At 59.8% G+C, this 22,608-nt stretch overlaps 2 protein-coding genes across 5 annotated transcripts; one reads left to right on the top strand and one right to left on the bottom strand.

Moving 5' to 3' along the window:
- GOLGA7B (golgin A7 family member B) lies at nt 1–3,693 on the top strand. Of its 2 annotated transcripts, none has more exons than XM_014886004.2 (5): nt 1–143; nt 1,190–1,315; nt 1,702–1,854; nt 1,987–2,088; nt 2,202–3,693. In XM_014886004.2, exons 1-5 carry the CDS (start codon nt 132–134, stop codon nt 2,304–2,306), a joined length of 498 nt encoding a protein of 165 aa, XP_014741490.1. In that variant the 5' UTR covers nt 1–131; the 3' UTR covers nt 2,307–3,693. The 2 variants fall into 2 exon arrangements, with proteins under 2 accessions (XP_014741490.1, XP_088025331.1); XM_088169205.1 differs by lacking the exon at nt 1–143 and adding an exon at nt 471–1,066.
- A 193-nt stretch (nt 3,694–3,886) lies between these two features.
- CRTAC1 (cartilage acidic protein 1) lies at nt 3,887–17,371 on the bottom strand. Of its 3 annotated transcripts, XM_014885916.2 has the most exons (16): nt 17,296–17,371; nt 13,394–13,590; nt 11,990–12,186; nt 10,910–11,040; nt 10,138–10,294; nt 9,424–9,558; nt 8,970–9,115; nt 8,679–8,815; nt 7,949–8,031; nt 7,356–7,456; nt 7,107–7,275; nt 6,452–6,597; nt 6,282–6,324; nt 5,706–5,849; nt 4,428–4,553; nt 3,887–4,097 (listed from the first exon to the last, which is right to left on the bottom strand). In XM_014885916.2, the coding sequence occupies exons 1-16, from the start codon at nt 17,338–17,340 to the stop codon at nt 3,970–3,972; spliced, it is 2,085 nt and encodes a 694-aa protein (XP_014741402.1). In that variant the 5' UTR covers nt 17,341–17,371; the 3' UTR covers nt 3,887–3,969. The 3 variants fall into 3 exon arrangements, with proteins under 3 accessions (XP_014741402.1, XP_088025329.1, XP_088025330.1); XM_088169203.1 differs by lacking the exons at nt 3,887–4,097; nt 4,428–4,553 and adding an exon at nt 4,856–5,472; XM_088169204.1 differs by lacking the exons at nt 3,887–4,097; nt 4,428–4,553; nt 17,296–17,371 and adding exons at nt 4,856–5,472; nt 16,507–16,765.
- Between the last annotated feature and the right edge of the window lie 5,237 nt (nt 17,372–22,608).

Genomic DNA, 22,608 nt, shown 5'->3' with positions numbered 1-22,608 from the left:
GCCGGGCCCGCCTCCGCCTCTCGGCTCGGCAGCACCGCGGACAGCGCCCGGCCCCGCGCGGCTCCGCACAGGGAGCCGGTCCGGTCCGGTCCCCCCGGAGCGGCACAGCCCGGCCCGGCGCCCGCCGCGCCATGGCCACGGAGGTGGGTGCGCGGTGGCACGGCGGGGACACCCGGCGGCGGCACCCCCGGGCCGGGCTGCGGCGGAGCTCCCCCGCCCTGCGCTGCCCCGGCTGGGCGCGGCAGGGACCGGGGTCCGGCCGCGGGGGCTGCGCTGCTGCGAGGGGACAGCGTGGGGCTGGGGTCCGTGGGGAGGGGAGTGTGGGGTTGGGGACTCCATGGGCACAGAAAGGCCGGTGAGGTGCCTGAAGGGGTGTGGGGGTGCAGGGTGGTGCAGGGTGCCTTTGGTGAAGGCTGGAGCGTGTCTGGGTTGAGCTATGGGACTGGGGGTTCTTCTCCCAGACGCCGTGGGTGGGACGCGGGTGAGCGTCAGACGGGCTGTGGGGCACAGAGCAGGCAATAGCCCCATGTTACCCAGGGGAAGCGCAGGGAGGGGCCTGATGCCTGCCGTTGGCACAACCAGGCACCTCCATCCTTTTCTCCAGCCACCAAAGCTGCCTCACAACCTGGAGCTCGGGGGTTGGCACGAGTTCTCACACCCTGTGGGGAATCAGGGCTCAGCACCGGCTGCCGTGGCTGCCGGTCCTTTTCCTGAAGATGCCCCACTGCAGCCTGCCCACCCACTGTGCCACTGTTGCCCAGTGCCCAGTGCCTGCTCCTGCTCGGCTCACTCCCATCCTCTCGACTGGGAGCTGTTGTGTTGGCTGTGTTCTGGGGCACAGCTGGGGACAGGGCGCTGTCCCCTTCTCGGGCCGTGGCCCACTGGCGATGAACGCTCGTGCATTGCAGGAACCACTGAGGGTGAGACCACACACCAGCCCGGGACGAGAGCACACGCACTCATCCTCATTCTAAGCAGGCGGCTGCCACAGCATCCTCCCCTTGCCGCCATCCTACCCTCGCCCCTCACCTCGCACTTCCAGCACCAAGCTGTGCTCCTTGCCCTGGTGTGTGTGAGCCTGCAGCCCCTGACACTGGGGAAATGGCGCTGCTCCCCTGGCCTCCAAACCTCCAGCAGGGATGCCCAGCATCCCTGGCTGCAGCCCCCCTGTCTCACCCTCTGTCCCCAGGTGCACAGCCTGCAGGAGCTGCGGCGCAGCGCGTCCCTGGCCACCAAGGTCTTTGTGCAGCGGGATTACAGTGATGGGACCACATGCCAGTTCCAGACAAAGTTTCCACCTGAGCTGGAGAGCCGGGTAGGGAGTCTGAGAGCTTGTCAGGGTGGGGGGATGCCCTATGTCAGTGTGCTATGGGGGCTCAGATAGAAGAAGGGTCTAAAGGTGTGGGGACTTCTGGGGTGTTGTATGGCCCTGGGCCAGCCAGTGCTGCTGGGTGCATGAAATCACAGCTGCCTTAGCTGGTGTGCAAGGGCTCTGGTGCTCCTGGGGACTGGGAGGCTCTGGTGAAGGCTGCAGGCTCAGCACGTCTTGGTCTCAGGGTGGGAGGTGGGCAGGGTCCTGCAAGCTGAGGCATCAGCTGGGCAGGGAGGAGAGGGTTAAGTGCTCTCCTCAGGAATGGGGACAAGACGGTGCAGGGAGCCAGTCCCTGGCCAGACTCCTTTTCACCTTGGTTTTTGTCCTAGATTGAGCGGCAACTTTTTGAGGAAACTGTGAAAACTCTAAATGGCTTCTACGCTGAGGCAGAGAAGATTGGGGGCAGCTCATACCTCGAGGGGTGCCTGGCCTGTGCCACTGCCTATTTCATCTTTCTCTGCATGGAGACACATTATGAGAAGGTGCTGAGGTGCAGGGGAGGGCTCAGGGATGGGCACAGGGATGGCTCAGGGGTGTCACAAGGAACATGGGACTGGAGGCCAGAGTAGACAGCAATGTTGGCAGACCCTGAGTGTCCCTCCCTGTGCTGATAGGTCCTGAAGAAGATCTCCAAGTACATCCAGGACCAGAATGAGAAGATTTATGCTCCACGGGGGCTGCTGCTCACTGACCCCCTGGAGCGTGGCATGAGGGTTGTATCCTTTTGGCAGTGGGGTGCTTGGAGGATGGCAAGGGTGAAGGGAGACTGGGCGTGGGTGCAGGGTAATCGAGCTGGCACATATCACCGATGATCCTTAGCAGGGCCCAGATCGAGATCTCCATCTACGAGGACCGGTGCAGCAGCGGCAGCTCCAGCAGCGGCAGCTCCAGCAGCAGCAGCGGCGGCGGCGGGGGCGGCGCGGGGGGCCGGTGACTGGCAGGGGGTCCCTGCAGGGACTCGTTCTGCCGGGACAGTGGCCTCTCCGAGCTCCGCAGGTTGCACTACCAGAGCACCCGCTTCTGAGCCCGGGGAGAGCAGGAGGGGGAGGCCGGGGCTACGCAGTGGGGCTGCCCACCCCCATCTGCTCTTTGTCCCCCGCAGTGGGTCTGCCCCTGCTTGGACCCACTGTGGGCAGGGACTGGTGCTGGGGCATCCCAGGTGCTTCCCACTGAGCTGAACTGTTGCCAAGGGGCTCCTATAGCCCTCCATGTGCTTGGTGCTGCCGTCCCTGCAGCAAGAGAAAGGAGCTTGCCCCGCTACGGGCAGTCCCAGCTGGCAGTGTCCCTGTCGCCACGCACTGGGGAGCACTGGGATTGGCAAAGCCTCAGGCAGCGCTTGGCAGGGGACGAACACTTACCCTTAACCCCACGCCCACAGACACTGACCGTTCTTGCTGCACCCCCCACTTGGGGCACCCTACTCTTAGTGCTGTGGTGTGGGTTCAGCTGCTGCTTGTCCACCGTTCAGGGGGCCTGGCAATGCACTGCTGCCGCTTCTGCATGATGGGCTGTGCATTCACCCCAGCTCTGCTCCATCTGCTGCCCCATTGCTGCTCTCCTTGCCCCCTTCCCCGTCTGGCACTTCATCCTCTCCAGCAGCATCCTTCACTGCCATGACACTGGGCACTTGCTTCTGCTCCCTGCATGACCTGCTGCCATCCCCAGCTGGACCCAGGTATTTCTCCAGCCCAGTGTCCAGGCCAGAGAGGTGCAGTGGTGGGCATGATGCTGCCCCTGTGCCATGGTCCCTGGCTCATTCATGGCCTGGCACAGTTGAGGCTGAGCTGTGGCATGGGTGAGCAGGCTCCCTGCCCAGTCCTGTCAGAGTTTGTCTGTACCCAGCTGCCAGCAGCTCTCTGCCTACTCTGCCCCATGACCTGCCCTAATGCTGGGAGGGTGCCCAGTGGAGCAGCTCCATAAGGACCCTTCCTCTCACACCGATGAGTCCCTCCCTGCCCACGTGTCCTGCATGCATCTGCCACCAGCACCCCAGTTCTCAGCCTGGCCTCTAAGAGGGGACCTCGAGGGGCATCTGAGCTTGGCAGCAAGATGTGGAGGTTCATGGTCCAGAGTTAGTTAGGGGGAAATAGGAGGGTCCCTGTGACATCCAGCACCCCGAGGAGAAGAATTCCTATCTGGGTACAGGGCTGAACCAAGTCGGCATTTCTCTCCTGGGGACCTGGAGGGAGGGCTCTGCCCTGTGGAACTCCTTTTGGCTCAGTCATGATGGGTTTGTGGGGTGGCCCTGGCCTCAAAGTTCCTGCTGGAGCACGCCCCCTGCATGGAGACCTTCCTCAATAAACCCCATGCTTCTTCCCCTACTGCCTACCCTGCATCTTCTTGTGTTGGAGAGGTGAGTGGGACAACACTGTCAGGGCACACACCGGGTTGCACAGAGCCCCACAAGGATGAGCATGGGGGAAGGGAGGGGATGGGGAAGAGGAGGCAGTCTAGGGGAGTAGGGATAGATCTGTCTAGAAATCATGTGGCCCTGGGAGAGGGACACACAAGGAATACAGTGCAGGAAAGGGTTTATTCAGTTGGTACCAGCACAGTGCTGGGGGGTAGCAGGGAACACCTTGCTGTGCCAGAGAAGGCTAATTGTGCTGACAGCGTCCACCAGCACCCAGGGAGAAGCCGTGGTGACAGTGGCAGTGGAAGGAGCCAGGGCTGTTGTGGCAGATATGGTCGCAGGGGCCAGGCTGTGCCTGGCACTCATCTATGTCTGGGAAAGAAGAGGAAAAAGTCAGAGCTGTGCCAAGGGTAGAGGGAGTGTCTGGCATGAACAGGGCAAGGGATGGAGGGGGCATGAGAGGGGCAGCTCCAGGGCTGGGTGAACCTGGGACACAAAGGCAAGTAATCCTGCCATTGCTTGGTGCCAAAGTTGCTGGGTGGCAGATGTCCTTACTCCACCAACTCCTGCACAGTCACAGTCTGTCCATCTGTCCATTCTGTCCCCCAGCATTAGGGCTGTGAGCACAACTGGGCACCTTGATCCTGCCTGCTGCCAGGGCAGCCTGGCAGGGGCAGGTGGCTGGGCACTGCAAGTACTCACCCAGGCACCGGCTGGCAGCCGGATCAAGGGGACGAAAGCCTGGGCGGCAGAGGCAGGTGTGTGCCCCAGGGGTGTTGGTGCAGAGCTGGCTGCAGTTGTGCAAGCCCTGAGCACACTCGTCGATGTCTGGTAGGGGTAAAGAGAGCAGTGTGTGGTTTTAGCATACAGGGGGGAAAAGCAGCACAGCCCTGTTGTTGGGGCTGCTTGCTGCACCCCAGCCCCTTCAGAGCTGCACATTTTGCTGTGGTCCCAGTGCAGATCTGGGCCAGGGGCACCATTACCCTCCAGCCAACTCCCAGCCCCGGGGTGGGAAGAACTGGGTTAGGCTGGGAATGCTTCCCCTCCTGGGTTCCCTCCCCGTGCAGCCCCAGGGCAGGGTGGGCAGTAGCACAAGCACAGCCCTACCCTGCCGAGCTCAGCAGACTAGGTTAATAGATGGGATATAGTTTATTTGGGGTTCTCTGGGAGAGAGGGTGGAAGACTGTTGGGACTAAGCAGGGTCCAACTCCAAACAGTAGGGTCAATACGTTATAAAACAGACCAGGAGGATCCTGCCCCTGCAGGGCTGGGGAGGTGGTTCCCGTCACCGAAGAGGGGGCAGGCAAAGCACACACGTCGCAGGCCAAACCAGCAGGCACATGGTACGGTATCGAGGTGACGGAGCAAGAGACCACCGGGGAGGTGCCAGCATGGCAGGGATAGCACTGGGGCAGTGGGGTGTGGGAGGGAAGGGGCACTGCCAGGCTGCCCCAGGGCTGCTTTCCCAGAGCTGGTGCACAGGACAGCCAGGTCTGTGCCCATCCCACTGCAGGTCACCCCAGTATGTCCCAGCCGGTACTTCCAGGGTGGTTCAACATGGACAGAAAAAGAGAGATAGGCAGAGGCCAGCCCATCCTTCCACCAAGGCTGCTCTGGCATGTTATGGGCAGGGGTTAAAGTGCATAGAGACAAAGGCAGAGTCCGAGGACTAGAGGGAGGAGGGCACTGTGGGGGAGCCCAGGCCAGCTCCCAGCAGAGGGATATCCCCCAAAAAAGGCCACTTGAGCTGCACAGAGAAGGAGAGAAGGAACAAGAGAGAAAAAGAGAAAGAGAAGGGGAGTCAGTAGCAGCTTAGTGGGAGGCACGGACAGACACAGAAGCAGGGTGGAGGTGGCTGGATGCCATCCCACAGGTTGCAGGCTATGGCCTGGCCTTTGTCAGGGTGCGACAGCATCCCAAGGTGGTGCTTGGGGCTGATGCCAGCTGGCATGGGGTCAGGGTGTCCCAGCTATCACTCACCCACGCAAGCTGTGCCATCCTCGTTTGGCTCAAAGCCCCGGCTGCAGCGCTTGTTGCTGCGACAGCGGTACCCGCCATAGGTGTTGATGCACATGGGCTTGTCCCGGGGACAGATGAAGGGGAACTCAGTGCACTCGTTTGTGTCTGCAAGAGGGTCCTCAGTATGAGATGTCTGGGCAGAGAGCTGGGGGCTGCCAGCTCCTCCAGTTCCCCCAGCACACTGGATAGTTGCCCCAGCGGTAGCCATGCATAAGCTGTACCTCTGCCCAGGAGGCTCACAGCATGGCCACAGCCACTCTGCTGCATCTCTGCTGCCCCACCATCACTCATGGCCGCAGCACAAATCCTGCCACATGCCAGCCATGCCTCCTGCCCCAGCACAGTTCTCTTGTTGCTCCCTGTGACACCACGGTGCCCCTCTGGAGCTGTACTGCTGTCCCATTCCCAGGCCAGGCAGCTGTACCTGGCACTGAGCCATGTGGCAGGCAGCCACCTCCCACTCTCAGAGTGTCCCCCATGGGGCTGTGCTACAGCATCCTGGGTACAGGCACAACTGTGCTTCCAGCAGCCACTCACCTACACAGCGTCCATTCTCGTGCTGGGAGAATCCCTGCCCGCACTGCATTTGGGAAGAAGCAGAGACCGCCGGAAGGGGGAGGAATCAGCCGTGGGCAGCCACTGAGCCAGCAGAACCCCTTGTTTCTGTCCCCAGAGTCTCACAACCTACACCCACACGTGGCCCTCACCTCCAGCGGGGCAGGCATGAGTGGCTCCTCCACATCCAGAGGGTAGGGGATCTCCAGGACAGAGTTGGTCTCACTGCTCGCCACAGCTCGTGACACCACACGGCCATCTGGCCAAGTCACCTCCAGGCTGCTGGCTTTGTCATGCCCTGCAGGTGGGCAGCCCATCAAAGGGAGGGTCTCCAGGGTGGGCAGGGGCTGAAAGGAGGCCAGCGGGGTGGTAGGGATGGGAGGGGCAAAGTCTTCCCTTGCTCCCTGAGCCCAGCTCCAGGTGCCCACACTGACAGCCCATGCACATGGATGTACTCTGAGGGGCGTACATGGGGACAACGGGATGACCTTGCAGTGGGGCAGGGACACCCCTGCAGGCTTGGCTGCTGGACATGCTGCACCAGGAGAGAGTTAAAGGGAAGGGAAAGCCCTACTGCCTGGGCAAAGCAGCAGGCAGGGGATGGGGAAGGGCGCAGGTGCCCCTTGCAGCACAGCTGCAGTGGGTGGGTACCCTGCCCACAGCCTTGCACAGACCCTACCATACTTGGGGTGACAGGCATGGACAATTACTGTGCTGCAGGACACTGGTGCAGCAGACACAGCCCCTGCCCTGGGGAATACCAGGGAAGGCTGAGGATGGAGGCAGCCCCTTGACCCCCTAGCTCACCCAGTCCGAAGTGTGCCACAGGCTCCATCTCGCAGAGATAGCCGGAGCCACCGTCGATGATGCGCAGGTGGGCCCCGCTGCGCCGGGTGAACAGCACAACCTTGGCCCCCCGTGCAAAGGCCCCGAAGCGGGTACGGGGGATGACACGCAGCCAGTTGTTGTTGGTGCCCTGCAAAGGAGGAGGGAGCAGAGAGACTGAGCTGGGAGGGACAGAAGGGATAGGTACAATGTGAGGAGTTCCTGACTCACCTGGGTGCCCTTGAAGATGGAGATTGGCTGTGCCATGGACTCGCCATGGGATAGGATGAGGTCCAGCATCCCATCACCATCAAAATCTGTCACTGCACCTCCTGCAAGGACAGAATCATGTTGTGCCTGAGGCCTGGCCCTATGTCTGCAGCACTAGACTTTGCTTCTGCTGTGGCTTTCCACTGGCAGCAGCAGCACTCCCGGCCACACAGAGACAAAAGGGAAGATGGGGTGACAATAATGCAGGAGTGTGGTTGGCATTCTGTAATCCGGTGCGTTGACAACCGGGGCAGTGGAGGGGACAGGCAGTGCCTGGAGGGCTGTGCGTCACAGGGAGCTACCTGACCTCCTCCCAGATGCAGAGATTGGCTTTTAGCAGTGAACACCCAGGAAAGGGTCCTTCAAGAGCACCTCAGGGGTACTGGAGATAGCACCATTGGCTGGGTATGGGTGGAGGGAGAAAGCATGGGGACAGTCCTGGGCGATGGGAGCCCCAGCCTGGTGGGGAGCAGGCAGATAACTCAGCCAGGCATGCAGCATCCTCAGCTATAGAAAGTGCCAGGCAGTGTTGTGCCAGAGTGGGGTGGACCCACCTGTGCCCCGTCCCTCGGGCTCCAGTGCATCCCCTGGATTCAGCTCTTCCACAATGGGGTCTGAGTGTTCTCTGCGGATGAGCCTGCCGAGGACACACACAGGGTATTAATACCAGCTCCTGCAGTCCTCAGAACCTTCCTGGGCATGTCTGTCCCCTCCTGCAGAATCATGGTAGGGGTGACAGCCCTGGTGGATATAGGGTGTGGATGAGGGATGTGACTATCCCCTGCCTGTTGGCATGTCCCCACTCCATGAAGGGGTAACAGGAGTTTCATAAAAGCTTCTGGGTCTGAACTGCAGAGTAGCAGCATCATCTGTTGCATCCCTCTGGAACCTGGAAAGGTCTCCAAAGGGCTCATTGCAAAACCCTTGTCCTCTACCCACCCACGGGAGCAAGCACTGGATAGACAGCCAGTTCCCACCGCCCTACACACTAGGCAAGGAGGTGCTACACAGAAGTAATGAGGAATTGACCCCCACAATTAACAGGAGCCATGAACAAGCTTCCACACGGCTGCTAATCAGTGGTGCTGGGGACCCCAGGGGCTGCTGCAGGCACGATCACAGTGACTGGTAATGATGCCAGGAAGGGCTCAGTCACGATGCCTTTTATGAGCTGAGCCCGAGCCGTGGCACTGCTGGAGAGGAGCCCTGTGAGCCTGGCTGTGCTGTGAGGGCTGCTCGACTCCCAGAGCAGGGTGCAGGCTCCCGGCCCCGCCGGGCTCCTACCGGAAGAGGCGATTGGCGGAGGAACCGCGGTAAGCGATGTTGTTGAAGAAAACCTCCAGCTCCTGGTCGTTGTCGAAGTCGGCTGCGATGACGGTGCGGACGGGGGACGGCATGGAGAACTTGGGGGTGGCGATGTCCTGCATGGGCATAGCCTGGCAATAGGCACAGGAAGCAGGACACCTGGGTCCTGCTTTGATGCCTCTGGTCCCCTCCTCGCTGGCTCAAAGAGAATTCAGAGTGAAGCCAGCCCCTGTGGCAGAGCCATCAGTGCGGGGGGCTGCCAGCCCTCACCCGGAATCGCACACGCCCAGGAGCTCCGCTCTGCAGGTAGAGGCGGTGCGGCCCGTTCCAGTTGCCATAGACGATGTCCACTCGCCCGTCGCGGTTGAAGTCAGCCAGCGCCACACCGCGTCCGTGCTGGTAGGGGTCATCCAGCCCTGGGGAACCGCAAGGGCACAGGGGGAGACGGGAACCCTTCCCTGCCTCCTTGTCCCCAGCACATCTCCTAGGATGTGCTCCATCGTTCCCAGACAGGTCCTCCACGCGCAGGGTTACATCCCTGTGCCGATAGATGTCCCGATGCATCTCAGCCACTGCACAGTGGTCAGTGGGGCTCTGGGTCCCTAGAGCTGTGTGTCCCCGTCCTCCCACCCCGCACTCATCCAGTGCAGACAGGGACAGGCAGAGCCACCCCTGCCCTGAGGTCGTCAGCGTCTGTGTGTTCCCCCCAGCTTCCCTTACTCACCCACAGCAGCTGCCACGTCCCTGTACGTCCCGTCTCCCCGGTTGTGGAAGAGGAAATTTGGGCTGTTCTCATTACCGCAGAATATGTCAGAGGCACTGTCACTCAAGATGGGGCCCACGGCCACCCCACGGCCCCCTGCGGACAGTAGCCCGGGTGAGGGGACAGCTGCTCCTCGCGAGTTTGTGCTCCCCGTGTTCCCTCAGTCTTGCCCACACGGTTCTCCCAAGCACCCCCCACCAGTGTCCCATTCTTGCCCACCTCCAATCCCTCTAATCAGGAGCTAATTGCGCCTGGCAGTCGCTTGTGTCACTCCCAACCCTAATCACTGCCATCGCCATGGTGACAACACTCCTAATTAGTGACAATTTACCGCTGGGGCACGCAGCAGTCCCCACGGTGGTGGGGCAGCAGGGGCTCAGGCGGGCTTGTTCCCCCCGACGCCTACGTTTCCGAACCCCGCTGCCTGCCCTGTGGATGCTGTGAGCTCTGGAGGGATTAGCCTCAGTGACGGTGGGCACAGGGGTCCTGCCAGGCGCGCATCCCACGGTCCTGCTCTCTTCCAAGGGCCGTGGGGCTGCCACTAGATGGGGCAGTCAGGCAGCCCAACGCGTGGTACGGACCTGCGGCTGCACTGCCCTGCCACAGCGAAGTCTCACGTTCGCCATGCCCCGCAGCGCCCCGTCCCCTCCGCAGGGCCACAGCAGCCGGGTGTACCTGTGTACTTGCTGACGCCAGCCTGGGCGGCCACATCCACCAGCACCACGACACCACGGGCAGGGTCACTGGCAGCCACATCCATCTCAATCAGGGCATGGGGGCCCACGTTGCCGCTGGCATAGTTGGCGATGTAGATGGAATACCTGCCGGAACCCTGCAGCCGGCAGCACCGCCTCAGCACCCACCCACCCATAACTCATCTCCACGGGGACCACAGGATGCCTGCTGTGAATGCTCTTACTGCTCCGTGGGAGCAGGCACTGCTACTGTGCACTGAGCAAGAGCTCTGCAAAGCCCACGGCAAAAAGCATCCCAGGAATAGGGATGTGCTCCATTGCCTCCAGGAGCTCTCTGGTCACAGTGCTGGCACGGGGCACGTTTTCCCCCTCCCAGCATCCCCAGTGTGCCAGGTCCTCCCCATTTCCACCGCCCTCTTTGTCCCGTGCAGTTCCTGCACCCTGATTTAGCGATAATCATTTGGAAACAAACTGCTGGAGGAGGAGGACGAAGAAAGAGCAGGTGACAGGAACATAAATCACCTCGACAGGCACGTTTATCAGCTGGTGGCAACCGTGTGGACAAGCATCCACAGTCTCTACAGCTGGGAGCATTGCTAGCCCTGACAGTACACAGGCAGCTGAGGGGCACCCTTGGCCCAAGCAGGGGATGGGATGGGCAAGGAAAACGGGTCTCCAGGACTCCACTGGAGGGGCACTGGGAGTGGAAAGGGGGCAGAGATGCTCCTGTCTGCAGAACCCTGCCTGCTCACCGTCCGGTCCACGCAGGCAACGGAACGCCCGGCAAAGCGGCTGGCCACGTCCCGGTTCACCTCGTCACTCAAGATGTCCTCCCAGCGCCCATTGCGGAGCTTGAAGAGCTTGTCTGTGTAGGTGGCCATGCCTGGGGAAGGGAGCACAGGTCAGTGGGCTCCAGCACCCCGCCTCCTCCTGAGGAGGGTGCTTGGCAACGAGGGCGGTTGTGGAAAAGGTACCCTTTTTCCAGAGCATCCCAAATATCTGCTGTCCCTGCAGGCCCCTACAGTGCCATAGGGCTGGGCTGCTGCAAGAGCCCTATGACCCTTAAGGGCCACTGGGAGACACACAGAAGAATCAACTCATTAAGCTAAAATATGTTCCAATGGTGCACAGCCGTGTAGATCATCCTCAGGAAGGTGTAAAAAAAAAATAAAAGAAAAAGAAAAAAAAAAAAGAAGAAATCGATTCAGTGGCAGGCACAGTCAGCGAGCTACACTGCTTGTGACAGCACCAATGGCAGAGCCTGATTTAGGGACAGGTGTGCCAGCAGCCACTGCCAGCCCGGGTAATTAGGAGCACTGGGAAGACAGATCTGCTGCCTGGAGGTCAGGGACACAGGGCAGAGCTGGGCTGGAGCACCAAGCCAGGGAGTTCTGGGGATTCCCAGTGCCAGCCTGGAGCATGTAAGTCTTGTTCCCACGACAGGCAAACCAGGAGCAGGGATAGCACTAGAAGGGCAGGATTAGACTTGGCTTGGTGCATCAGGCAGAGGAGAGCCATGAGACTGAAGGGCACAACTGCTGCAGGGCACAGCTGGGATTTACAGTGCAGGGTCCCTGTGACAGGACACTCGAGGGGGTGGAAGGAATCTTGCATCCCACTTGGGGTGCCACGAAAAGGGCGATGGGCAGCTGGAAGTGCTGACTCGGTGGCTGGCTGGGCTCAGTGTCCCACCCGTGCTGCCATCAATCAATGGAGCCACTCAACTGAGAAATTAACTCCAGCCCGCACACATCCCTCACACGCCGAAGGTCGCAGGCAGCCATGCCGGGGGCTCCCCCCGTGCCTGGGGCTCACAGGCCAGCTTGGCTCACCAGAGAAAGCGTTGTTGGTGTTGAGGAAGTAGATCTCCTCACGGCCATCGCCGTCGATGTCACAGGCTGTCACACCGATGGCGTTGCCCTGCCGGTCCCGCAGTGCGTAGTACGGGGAGCCCCTCTCATCCTCTGCCACATTCACCAGCCGCCCCTGTGCCTTGTCATACTTGAGCACCAGGTTGGGGCCATTGTACCTGTGAGTGTAAGCAGGGGTATTGGCTTCCCAAGGCTTGGGGATGGGATGAAAGCCCCTGTCTCATCCCTCATCACCTAATGAGGTGTGATACTGGTTTTTCCTCATGATGGGCACTGCAGAGACCTGCATGGTTCATGGAGGCCAAGGATCCTGTCAGGCACCCCATGTCTGGGAAAACCAGGGAAGCAGTGGGGGCCAGGCAGATAGCAGTACAGGATGGGGTGCAGGTCCCTGCTTGCAGAGTTTTCCCAGGGCAAGGAAACCAGCCCACAAGAATAATCCTCTCAGCACGGTGCATCCCACTGGCTTCTTGCCTGCTCCTGCCCAATGCACCAGTAAACAAGTTATACAATGGGCACCATGACTGCTTACAAAACTCCAGCTGCCTTCTTGACTCAGCACAGCAGGGAGTGGTGGCCCAGACCCCTCCAGGGTTCCCAGTGCTGCCCATGTTTTCCTGCCTTGGTGATTTTCAGAGCAGCAGCAGGGCCAGACAGACTGCCTGCCACCGTAGTACCTCCATCCAGATGGATGGGATCTGTGACAGTAAAGAATACTCTCCAGGTGGGCATACCTATGTGTGCAAGCCTTTTTAGGGAGTGAGGATAGTGGTGTGTACACAGCTACCCTGCAGTAGCAGCTCACAGCAGTGCCAGCAGACACACACAGAGCCTACACCATGGTCCCTGCTTTTCCTGACCAGGACTGGACCTGCTGGCAGCAGCTGCTCTGTGTCCAGCCCCACTTGGGCACTGGCTGCACAGCACACGGCTCCCTGCCTCCCCAGCTCCTGCCAGCCCTTCCCAGCTATCACTCCAATAAAGGACTATAAAAAACCTCCAGCCAATTAACTGAATCTCCGGAGAGAGCTGAGTCCTGTCAGCGGAGCTGAGATGGCTTGGGGACATGCTGGCTGTGCACTGCAGGGTGGACTCTGGCTGCTGGGCAGCTGCCACCATCCCACAGAGAAGGGAGCAATGGGGGCCCTCACGTGGTCCTACACAGGCACTTAGCAGGCATCAACACCCTGTGTGGGTGCACACATACACACACACAGTCACTGGTGGGTGCACGCAGACCCCAACCCACCCATCTTTGTACACAAACTCTCCCAGCTGGCCACAAGACCACAGAGGAGGGAGGAATTCCTGTCCTTGCAGGGCCACGAGTCCTGCTGTCACTGAGGCATTAGGTGCACCACTCACCCTGCCACCACAATCTCGAAGTCACCATCGGCATCCAGGTCGGTGACAGCCACGCCATAGTTGAGCTGTGTGGGATTGCTGTCGTAGTCAGGCGGGAGAAGGCGGTGGGTGACAGCTGCAAACATGGGCTCGCTGCGCTGGGAGCCCTCGCTGAGCCAGGCCAGGGACAGCAGGCACAACGCCAGCATCCTGGACACCTGGGAGAGACCTACAACCCATCAGCTCCAGGAGGAGACTCCGCTCCATGATGCCCAAGCAGCCCCACTGTCCTTGCATGAGAGACACTCTCTTTTCACCTCTTGCCACAGCACCCCAGCCTGCATCACACTCCCTGTCTTTTGACCTTTGGGCACTGTCACTCTGGCATCCCCATCATGTCCTGGATGTTGTTCACCCTTGGGACAAGATCATACTCCAGTGAGCTGGGGCTGAGCAGCAGCCCAGCCTTGGGAGCCCATCCTATTAGAGGGACTGGAGAGGCAGCAGGAGGGCTGTGGGGTGCTGACAAAGCTGGGCTCAGGCCCAGCTTGCTCTGCTCTAAGGTGCCACTGACATTCAAGGTCCTGGTAAGCTAAAATGTCAATCACTGATCCCTTGGCAGGGTCAGAGGAAGAAGACATTCACTGGCCTGAGGAGTTTGTCTTCTGTCTCATTGGTCTTTCAGAGCTGGGGAAGTTCACAGGGAGAACACAAGGATAGTTTGTCAGGTTACTCCCATGCGCCTCGGTTCCTCCATCCTTCGGAACTGTTCCTCCCAGCGTCTCTGCAGGATGATCTCCTTTCCAGCCTGGCCAGGGAAGGCTTCTGCACAGGGATGCAGCATGAGAAGATGCTCGGAGGAACAGAAGACTGGGAGAAGAGGCTCATTTAACCTGGACTGCGGAGGACAGTGTCTGCCAGCATTGCTGGCAAGGCTGCAGAGATTTTGGAACTGGCTCTGACCTGGCTGTAGCACAGGTGATGAACAAGGCACTCAGGAGGGCAACACCTCATCCCAGGCCAGGCAGTTGCCTCCAGAGGGGAAGAGCCCAGAAAAGAGCTGTGTGTTCCCCAGGCTACGGGCATGATCCCACATGCCTGCGCTCCAGCTGGGAGAAAAAGCAGCCTAGTCCACTCTTTCAAACTGGAGGGGTGGTTGGGGCAGCTGGCCTGCAAGGGGACATTGCTTCATGTGACTGTGCCACCTTCCTGGGCAGGACTGCCCTCCCTGACCAGGAATAGTTCCCCTGTACAGGAGTTAATGACCCCACTGCCAGGTGATCCCTGTGCTGTTGGACTCCAACAGCAAGCCAAGGAATCTGTGGCAGATGTGTGGTACCACATATGCTCAGCTTGAAGACGGGAAGGTGCCCAAGATTTAGAGCCTGGCAGACCCACTGGGTTGTGGAGAACAGCCTGCTGCTGCCTCCCCGGGGGATGGGAATGGTCCCACGGCTCTCTAGGGGCCAGGATTCCCCTGCCATTACTAAATAGATTCCAGGCCCACATGGCTAGGCAGGAAGGGGATGCTCTCCAACTGCAGAGGAAACCTTAACCCTACTGCCCACACCACTCAGAGCCCTGAATTCCATTGCACCAGTCTTCTCCCCTTTCCTCTTCAACCCTATCTCTACCCTGGGCACAGCTTCAAGGGTAGATGTGTGTGTATCCTCAGCTTTACCCTGTGCTGCTCCTATCTCTCTTACTGTGCCCATTACCCTGCCATAATGTCTGGAGCAGCTCTTGAGAGGCAGGAGCTTGGATCTTTCTCTGGTGCAGGGGTCCCATTCAAGACGTGATGGGGACAGGGTACATTGGGTTGTTCAGGGATGGGAAAGCCCCTGGGTGTCACACTGCAGTGCCAGACAGTGAAGGCGGGGGAGCCTTTACTACACTCCCACTCCAGGTTTACCAAAACGAGCATGGGGGAGAGCCACTGATATTGTGGACATACGGGTGCAGGGCTGCCACATAAGCCCCTGGCCCTGCAGAGCAGTGCTGCCTCACTCCCAGCCACAGCCAGATGATGGGTGGCTGTCCCTAGACCATTGGCCAGACTCCCTGTCTTTCCCCATTCCGGCTCCCACTCCTCAGAGCCTGGACTGTTACTCAGGTGCCCCCCCCCCACAACCTCATCCAGCTGCAGCTGAAATTCCTCCAAGTTGGATGGAGCTTTTCCAGTGGGAAACAATGTTCCTGATTGGAGACAAAAGGCTTTTCCCAGTGGATCCGGTGCTTGGTGCCATGAGGAAGGGACATTCAGCCCAGAGCCAGGCCATTTTGGGAAGGGAGGGAGACTCAGGCTCTGCATGCCAGATGCAGAAGGGCCTCTTCATTCCCAGAATGCTTTTGATAGAACCACAGTCCCAGCATGAAGCTTCACCTGAGCTTTGAGGCTTTGGGGCTCTGCCTATATGCAGGGCAGACCTCAATTTATCTTGTTCCAGCAGAGTCACATCCTGGCTTGTGTGGTGGCATCTGGTGGCAAGGTCACCCCAGGGCACTCCCTCAGTATCGCTAGTGACACGAAGCCAAGGTGCCAAGCAGGGGCAGAGGCACTGGGAGGATGCCACAGGCACCCATCAGGGTACAGCCAGGTAGCCCGGGGGGTGCTGGCCCCATGGCAGAGATGCAGCGTGTAGGATTCATCTGAGCCCATGCATTGCTACGACTAACAGTGCCCAGTGGGGAAGGTGGAACAGGACTGGAAAGGGAACCATGGGACAGGCAGGTGATTGTGCCCCAGACCTCTTACCACAAGTGGGGAGATGCTGTCCGCAGATCTCCTCATTGTACACACATGGACATCCCCAGCCCCTAGTCTACATCATGGGGAAGGTGGGTGTTAGGTCCCTGTGTGGCCACTCCATGTCACATGTCACCGTGACATTGCTGTCCTCCACACCACACACCCCAGTGATGTCATGCTCCATCACTGCAGCAACATCCTGGTTTGGGCCACGGTCACCTCCAGCACCGCTACGACATTTCTTGACATCATGCAGCGAGGGCCTCACTGCACCCCAAAGCGGTGACAACATGGTGACATCACAGCACCTCACACCACCCTGCTGCCCGTGCCCCAGTAACATCATATTCTCATTCCTAGCATTCAAAGGGTGCCACAGCTGTACCTGCCAGGGCAGAGGACAGGCAGGAGATGTCCCACAGAACCAGCAGACTCCTCTTCCACAGTAGCTCGGCTGCCCAGAGTACCAGCAGTGCCCCTCCACAGCTCCTCAATCCCAGCCCAGATCCTGCAGTGCCTCTGCTCCAGCCAAAGCCCATGAGCCTGGGTCCTGATGCTACGTCTGCTCACTGCTGCGAGCCTGTCCCTCCTATGCAGGACTCCTCAGTGCTGGACCTGGCAGGCTGAGGCTCAGCCAGCAGCAGCTAATGCAGTATGGAGATGAGCAGTCACCTTAGCCTCTGAGCTCACCCCAAAGGGACACCAGGTCCCTGAGGGGCTCAGGCCCACCAGCACACAGCCAGCCCCTTCCCACGCAGGCAGGCACATGGCTGGACCCCTTTCCCCAGTGACCCCCGCTCCTCCAGGGCTCAGCCACGACCAAACACAAGTACCGCTACAAAGAGGGGCTATCCCTCGCTGCTCACAGTCCTGCTGCCCCTGCCAGGGCTCCCCAGTCCCAGCACACACCCCCCATCACTGTACAGCCTCGTGAGCACGGTCCTCCCAGCCCAGCATCCTTCCATACCCATCCCATCCTTCTTCCCACCCCCTCCCTTCTCACTACCCCGCATCCCCTCCACGCCACGGGGACAGGCTACGTGCCCTCGGTCCCAGTCCGCCCTCCACCAACTTCTCCCCGGGCCGGTGACCGTGCCGGAGTTGAGAGCCGCCCCTCCCCGCCCCGGAGTCCCCGGGAAACTTCGCGGAGCAGCAAAACCACACCGCTACTCACGGGCCAGGGGGGCCGCCCGGCGCCCCCACGGCGGCGGGAGCGCATCCCGCACCGCCGCTCGCCGCGCTCCCACCTCCGGCTGCGCCGCTTCGGCTCCCGACGGGGCCGCTCCGGCCGCGCCGCGCCTTAAGAACGGGCGGCGGCGGCGGCGGCGAGCGGGGCGGGGGCGCCGCTGCCAATGGGGAGCGCGGGGTGGGGCCGCCCGCCGCCGGGTCCGGCCCCGCGCTGCTGCCGGGTGGCACCGGGAGCATCGCCCGGGCACCGGGAGAAGGGGGAGTACGCGTCCCGGGAGGCCGGAGCCACGGCCGAGAGAGCTGCGTGGCCACGGCGGGCAGTGTGTCCCGGCTCGCTGCAGTCGCTCCGGGGGTGCTGGGTGGGGAGCAGTCGGGGCATGGCTGGGCACGGCTCCCCAACTCCTGCAAGGGCAGCTGGTGTGATGGACCGAGCAGAGCCAGGGGGCTGACCCGGCCTGGGGGCGGCGAGGCTCGGGCACAGGAGGAGGAAAGAGAACGGAGCTGGTGCAACACTATTTCCTTGGAAGGGCAAGGGAGAACGGTTTTAAACTAAAAGAGAGGAGATCTAGGTTAGATGTTAGAAGGAAATTACAGTGACAACGGTGAGACACAGGAACAGGTTGATCAGAGAAGTTTTGGGTGCCCCATCCCTCCAAGTGTTCAAGGCCAGGCTGGATGGAGCCCTGGGTGACCTGATCTAGTAGGCAACATCCCTGCCCATGGCAGGGGGATTGGAACGAGATGATTTTTAAGATCCCTTCCATCCCAAACCAATCTATTGTTCTATGAATCTAAGCCACACCCCGAAGGGTCAGCACCTGCCTGTGTCATCACCCTGCACAGTCACCACCTCTCTCTGCAGGGACCCTGGAGTGGCTGTGCCCTGGCAGCCAGTCCGAACTCCAAGAAAGGCTCCACCTTATGTCATGCAAGGCACTGACTTGCCCAAAATCTTGTAGCCAGTGGATGCCTAAGGCAGGATCGCATTTATGCAAGCCTGAGCACAGAGCTCTCTGTATGTGTCTGGCAGCACAAAGTCGCTGTGGAAGGGACTGGGACAGCATTGACAAGGCTACCAGATCACCCCAGTGTAGCACATTCACAGGTGCCCCAGCACAGAGTCTGAGGCTGTGGCCACTGTGAGAGACAGCAGGAGAGATATGTTGGAAGACAGCAGGAACTACAGAAACTCATGCCACTCGGGCTGCTTCAAGTGGCTAATCACCTCCTCTGCTAAAGCCCTTATTTCTCATTGAACATGTCTGGCTATAGCTTCTGCCTGTTGCTCCTGGTTCATCTCTCCCTGCTAGATTTGAGAGCTCTCCAGTACCAGTGATTGTTTCGCACAAAGGTGCTTCCATACAGCCATCAAATATCCCTTTATTTCATTTCTGATGACTTCCTCTTGCAGGGTGCCTGGCTGAGCACCGGGCTTGCTGCATGGCTGCTGGCTGCAGGGTCCTCACAGCCAGAATGTTGGTATCCAGGCCCAGGGAACCTGCTATAGGGCACTGCCGTGGGGCAGGAACCACACCTGCTCTCTGCATTTGTCATGGTGAGCCACGATGCCAAGCAAACCCACCAGACTGTGATGTCAGTGTGACCGCCACTCATGTGCAATGCCGTGCTGGTGCGCACCCGTGCACTCCAGCGCAGCAGATATGCTCTGCCTGCCAGTGTCCACAGCCCCAGTGCCTGGCTGCCACCTTGCATGAGTGCATGTGTGCTCAGGGCGAGCATCCCTGCTGCTGAGTTGCTTGCTCATCCCAGGTTTGGTTACCACCCGGATAATTATTTGTACAAACTGCAAGCTGGCTCCCAATGCCCTCCCCGTGACTGGCAGGTACAGAAAACATACACGCCGGCAGGAAGCCAGCTCAAGCATGCCAAGACTGTGAATGGCACTGGGCACACTGGCTCCCTGGGGCTCTAAACCCAGCATGCCAGCACAGCGAGGCTTGGCTCTGGCCACGAGCACATGCACATGCAGGCAGGGCTGCGGTGTGCCAGCACGGTGTGCACGTGCAGCTGCACAGCCGTGCGTGTGCATCGGCGTTTGCATGATGGGCACAGCTGGGCACACGGGGCTGTGCGCGCATGCAGGTGCACACGCCGCGTCCGCAGGGATGTGCTCACCCCACGGCACCCCGTGAGCGCACGCCTGCTGTGCGCCAGCAGCACACGTGTGCCGAGAGGGCCTTGCACGCTGCAGCCCCCCAGCCACTGCAACTGGCACCCAGTGGAGTGGTTTCCACTCATAGGACTGCAAGGTGTTCCCCAATACCTGCTTTTGGAGCTCCTCCGTGCCTTTCCCATTCCGTGCCTTTCCCTTTCCCACCTTGGCAGCCTAGGATATTTCTTTGGGGGAGAAGAGCAGCCAGCAGGCACCTTGGCATAACAGCAGCCATGGCCATAAGAAACAGCCTTGCACCAGTCCCCGGGCCCTTTGCTGGCCTAGATGCCTCCTTCCCACCCCTCTGGTTACATTCACATTGGGGGCATAAGGGGCAAACATCTTGGGGTGGGACACAGCTCTCTGCAAGGGGCTGCAGAGGGAGGCACAGAGCATCAGTGAAACGAGCTGGGATGCATGAGAACATTCGCAGGGACATTTGCAGAGCAATGAGGTAGGGCGCAGGCGCTGGGGCATAGGGAGCCTGGCAGTGTGGTGCACGGAGGGGGGTGGGATGTGCAGGGAGTGGTGGCACGGTGATGGGGACAATGCACAGGAAATTAGAGCGAGCAGCAGCCAGACACGCTGCGGGGGGAAGGGAGATGCTGCACTCCAGCGAGAGATGCACAAAGGCGAGGGGAGGCTCTTCTGCTGAGCTGGGGCCAGCATGAGTACTAGCCAGCTCTTTCCACATCTGGGGCCCCCCTTTCCCATCCCCAGGACTAATATGTCCCAGCTTCTCCTGGCCCTTGCTCCTGGGGCCTCATCCGTGCCAACCCAGCTCCCAGGGAATGGGGGCCCTCTCAAAGCTAGCAGCCCTAATGCCTGGTGACCCTCTTCCTGGTGGCTCATCTGCCACCCCAGGCTCTCCCTGGGGAGAAGGCAGCAGGAAGGTGGGGAGCAATCTTCCCCTTGCTTGCATTACAATGGGCAGAGGGGTGGCACAGGGCTGTTAACTGGCACTGCCAAGCAGAGTAAGCCTGTGTGGCGGCAGTGCAGGTGACCCCCATGGCTCTTGCAGGGACAGTACTGCTCTGGAAGCAAGATAGGAATCCTCCCAGGATCAGTGATAGGAATCCGCCCAGGATCAGTTGGATTCATAGAGCACTTACCCAGCAAATGTCCTCTCCGGCAAATTCCAGATGGTGCAATCAAACAGGGTGCAGGTGAGCACAGGAATGCTGACTGAAGGCACTAAACTCCAGGATACTTCATTGGAGCCGTCATTCCCCTTTCTAGAGCATTATGAGGGCCAGACACCTGCACACAGCCTGGTGGGTGCACAGCACACACAGACACACTGCCAGAACACTTGCAAACACCTACACGCACACACAGAACAGTCTGTGTGCAGCCACCCCATCTACTTGTGTGAGCACTCAGGGTGCCACCCAAACGTGCCTGCAGACCATGCACACACACACACACACCTATACTCACATGTGCATGCAGTGATGTGCATTCATCCCATCATATACCCCTGCTGTTTTTTAACACAAGGAGATGGCACATGCTGCCACCACAATGCGCTGCGGGATCCCTCAGCTGCCAAGCCGATCCTGTCTCTTGCCTGGCACTGCTTTTTTCTCTGGAGGGGCTGTGCTGGGACATCCCTGCTCCGAGGGTCTAATTTCCACTGTAAATGTATTCATGGATAATTTATCCCCAGTTATTCCTGTGCTAATGTTGTCTTTTAGCTGAAATAGCTCTCCTCCTCCCTGGTGTTTACCCTGCTGATGTATTTATAGTGAGCACTCCATTTCCCCACAGCCTGCACAGTGCTGGGCATGAGTCGCTGTCCTCCCTTCATGGGTCTCCTGGGCTCTGCCTCCTTGGCAGCCCCATGATACTTCTGATCCTCTTCCAAGCTGACTCCAGCACAGGCAGGTCCCTTGGGCCCCATGCAGGCATGAAAGCAAGTGCCCAGTCTTGCCATAAATGCCTTCGTGGTTCCTCCTAGGATTGCTTTTGCGTCTCCCATTCCGCATACCCGTTGTGTGGTGGCTCACAGTGATGGACTCCCATGCTCAGATGGCTGCTTGGTTGATCCCTCTTCTCCCTGCTGTCCCTTCTCTGTCATTGTCCCACAGTGTCTGATCTCCTGTCTTGCCCACAGACATCCTCTCTCTCTGGTCCTGCATCCCAGACCATTGCACTATTTCTGTGTCCCCTGGACACCTCTCAGCGTGGGGGTCTCTTTGTGCCATGGCTGGCAGTGACCTGGCGACTCTCACTCATCCCAGTGGCTCCTTGTGAGCTTTTGCCTCCCAGCACCCTTCCCCAGGCCCCTCCTCCAGCCAGCACTTTCAGGTGCTCGCTGGGCATGGCAAACCCTGGGCAGGCATTACCATCACAGAAGTCAGGTTAACCCCCAAGTTTGGTTAATCTAGTCCTCCAGTCCTCTTCCTCACAGGTTTCCCGCGTCCTTGGCAACAGCATGGTGTGAATGCTGGATCCCAGCCACTGCTCACCCAGGGGGTCTCTAGGGGTGCCCAGCCCCTGCCCTGGGATCCCTAGTCCTGCAGCTCTCTCCCAGCCTAGCCCCTGTCTTTGCACAGCCTCCCTGGACCTCGCATAGTCCCGGCCTCTCCTGTCACCGTGCACAGTGCCCTCGGGTCCCTGCTTGGACTCTTCCTGTCGCCGGGACATCATTAGAAATGTTAATTATTTATTATCACTAAAAGCCCTTTTTGCTGCATTGCTGTTCTCTGCCTATCTCTCTGCCCCGTGCTGCCTGTAACCGGATCCGCTTGTGCTTGCCTCCAACCTCGCAGTCCCTGTCCCTGCTTTCCCTTCTACCTGCTGGGACACAGGGTGGAGGAGTGAGAGCCTTCCACCACCCCTCTGCAGGACGTGGACCTGTGGGACCAGCTGTACTTGTCCCCCTGGGATCCCAGAGCCCTGTCTGGTATGGAGATGCACCAGTAGCAGTGCCCAACCCAGGGACTGCCCTGTCCCATGCCAGGAGAGGGGATAGGAAGACAGAAGAAGGACCTGGCTGGTGCTGTGATGCAACCAGGAACCATTAGCTCTTCTCAGCCAAGGACAATGATGTCCTTCCCCAGAAGCACAGGGATGGGGCTCCCTGGCTAAGGGATATCAGCAGGGTGGAGGCATCAGACTGTG

The sequence above is a fragment of the Sturnus vulgaris genome, chromosome 8 (genome assembly GCF_052056855.1).
Source record: "Sturnus vulgaris isolate bStuVul1 chromosome 8, bStuVul1.hap1, whole genome shotgun sequence".
Classification (NCBI taxonomy): Eukaryota; Metazoa; Chordata; class Aves; order Passeriformes; family Sturnidae; genus Sturnus; species Sturnus vulgaris.
The sequence above is the reverse complement of the archived record's forward strand: the minus strand, read 5'-3'. Positions and strand labels throughout refer to the sequence as shown.

Excerpts from the sequence above, each read along its gene's own strand:
- GOLGA7B (XM_088169205.1), top strand. The coding sequence starts at position 527 with ATGTTACCCAGGGGAAGCGCAGGGAGGGGCCTGATGCCTGCCGTTGGC. Across the intron at positions 1,855-1,986 it reads TGGAGACACATTATGAGAAG|GTCCTGAAGAAGATCTCCAA; the intron begins GTGCTGAGGTGC and ends CTGTGCTGATAG. Across the intron at positions 2,089-2,201 it reads TGGAGCGTGGCATGAGGGTT|ATCGAGATCTCCATCTACGA; the intron begins GTATCCTTTTGG and ends AGCAGGGCCCAG.
- CRTAC1 (XM_014885916.2), bottom strand. The coding sequence starts at position 17,340 with ATGCGCTCCCGCCGCCGTGGGGGCGCCGGGCGGCCCCCCTGGCCC. Across the intron at positions 11,041-11,989 it reads CACCAACAACGCTTTCTCTG|GCATGGCCACCTACACAGAC; the intron begins GTGAGCCAAGCT and ends TCCCTTCCCCAG. Across the intron at positions 4,554-5,705 it reads GGATGGCACAGCTTGCGTGG|ACATCGACGAGTGTGCTCAG; the intron begins GTGAGTGATAGC and ends TACCCCTACCAG.